General features: G+C 41.2%; 1 protein-coding gene across 1 annotated transcript; it reads left to right on the top strand.

Moving 5' to 3' along the window:
- The first annotated feature begins 808 nt into the window (after positions 1 to 808).
- On the top strand, positions 809 to 2,065 carry LOC110943128. Its single transcript, XM_022184884.1, has one exon. It carries the CDS (start codon positions 809 to 811, stop codon positions 2,063 to 2,065), a length of 1,257 nt encoding a protein of 418 aa, XP_022040576.1.
- Positions 2,066 to 2,318: the final 253 nt, after the last annotated feature.

Here is a 2,318-nt window from a genome sequence, read left to right as displayed (position 1 = left end):
ATGAATGGTCGTCGAATGTCATAGTTGAGAAGCAGGATATTAAAATTGTTCCAGTTTGGATTAAAATGCACGATGTTCCCTTGACGGCATTTACAGAGGATGGATTGAGCTTGTTGGCTTCAAAGGTTGGAACACCAAAAATGTTAGATTCCTACACCGCGACAATGTGTACGGAATCATGGGGGAGGAGCAGTTTTGCAAGGGCTATGGTGGAGATACATGCGGAGAAGGACCTAAAGAAAAGTATCACGGTAGCTATTCCTAGTTTGGAGGGAACTGGTCATGTCAAAGTGGAAGTTAAAGTTGACTATGATTGGGAACCATTGAGATGCTCCTCATGTTGTGTGTTCGGCCATAATGAAAACTCATGTCCAAAGAATCCGGGCCAGGTTAGACGTGATGAAAGCAATAAGCATAATGATGATATTCAGGGAAACGTTGTGATAACAAAGAAACCGTACATTCAGGGTGTGAACGTCAAGAACCAGAAACCAAAGTTTACGTATAGGCCCGTGGTGAAACCGAAGTCAAATCAGGGCAATGCAGAATTGAATAAGCAAAAGATTGAAACTTCTAACCCTTTTGACATTTTAGGTGAGGAGACTAGCAATGTGGATGATGATAAAGGGGAAGGAGCTAATGTACAAGCAAGAAAGCATTCAAAAGGGAAGAGCCATATTACGGATGAGGTATTGATGACCGATGAGACCGATGTTGATACTCTTTTGGCTGATATTCCAAAGTTTATGGAGAACAAGATTGCAAATAATTCTGAGGGTGCAAGCACACCCGGTTACGATGGTTTTTAATGGGTAGTGTTGCTTCATGGAATATTAGGGGGTTGAACCGCTCCCTCAAACAGAAGGAGGTTCGTCAGGTTGTTATGGATAATCATGTTCAGGTGTGTGCTATTATGGAGACCCATGTTAACACGGCGAATGTTACAAAGGTGTGTCAAAAAGTTTTTACCTCGTGGATGTGGAACTCAAATGCTAGCTGTTGTGTTAAGGGTACTCGGATCATGCTTGGTTGGGACCCGAATATGGCTGATGTGATGGTTTTAGCGCAAACGGATCAGGTGGTTCATACTCAAGTGATGTTTAAACGAGATAGCAAATCCTTGTTTTGTTCTTTTGTCTATGCGGAGAATAATTATAAATTGCGAAGGGACTTGTGGAACAATTTGTGTGCGCACAACTCTATTATGAAAGACAAACCGTGGGTTGTGATGGGAGATTTCAATGCTTCCCTATCTCATGATGACTCGAGTGCAGGTTCGTCTTCTTATAGCATTGGAACCAGGGAGTTTCGAGAGTGTGTTCAATCCATCGATATGTTTGATGTTAATAGCACGGGGCTTCATTACACTTGGTCGAATAACCAGCATAGAGGAGGTATTATTTTTAAAAAATTGGACCGAATCATGGGCAATATTAACCTGGTTGCTGAGTTTCCAAATGCTGGAGCTTATTTTCACCCATTTCGGATATCTGACCACGCCCCTTGCATTTTAAAGTTGCCAACTGTGACAAGAGACAAACCAAGACCGTTTAAATTTGTGAATCTAATTGCTGAAAAGCATGGCTTTATGGAAGCTATTAATCAGATCTGGGGAAAAGAGATTACAGGATTTCGCATGTACCAGGTTGTTATGAAAATGAAGTTGCTTAAAACTCCGTTACGAAAGCTTTTCTTCCAACAAGGGAATCTGCATGAGAATGTTAAAAAGGCTAGAAAGGAACTGGATGAATGTCAGCTTGTTATGGATCAGGACCCGTCTAATGGGGATGTGTTAGCGAAGCATAGTTTTCTTCTAAAGAATTATAAAGAAGCTGTTCATGATGAAGCTGCTTTTCTTCAACAAAAATCAAAAGTGGATTGGTTAACGCTTGGGGATTCTAATACTAAATATTTTCATAACGTTGTCAAAGCCAAAAATCACCGAAGCCGTATTTTTTTGATTCGTGATACGGATGGGAATGTGCATGAGGGGGGGGGCGGCGGCTTTAGCTTTCGTCAATCACTACTCGAATTTTTTTGGGAAGGTGGGTCAGGTCGTATGTAGGCCGGATATGGATATATTTCGGAACAAGTTAACTCAGGTGAAAGCTAATAACATGGTCCGTCAAGTGACAGATGAGGAAATAAAAACAGCTATGTTCTCAATCGCAGGGAACAAGGCGCCTGGTCCGGATGGTTATACCTCGGTGTTTTTTAAAAAAGCATGGGATGTTGTTGGGAAAGATGTCTGCTTAGCGGTAAAAGAATTTTTTCTGAATCGAAAGCTTCTAAATCAGCTAAATCATACGGTAATTTCT

Source organism: Helianthus annuus, chromosome 5 (genome assembly GCF_002127325.2).
Source record: "Helianthus annuus cultivar XRQ/B chromosome 5, HanXRQr2.0-SUNRISE, whole genome shotgun sequence".
NCBI classification, from domain to species: Eukaryota; Viridiplantae; Streptophyta; class Magnoliopsida; order Asterales; family Asteraceae; genus Helianthus; species Helianthus annuus.
The sequence above is the reverse complement of the archived record's forward strand: the minus strand, read 5'-3'. Positions and strand labels throughout refer to the sequence as shown.

Excerpts from the sequence above, each read along its gene's own strand:
- LOC110943128 (XM_022184884.1), top strand. The coding sequence starts at position 809 with ATGGGTAGTGTTGCTTCATGGAATATTAGGGGGTTGAACCGCTCCCTC.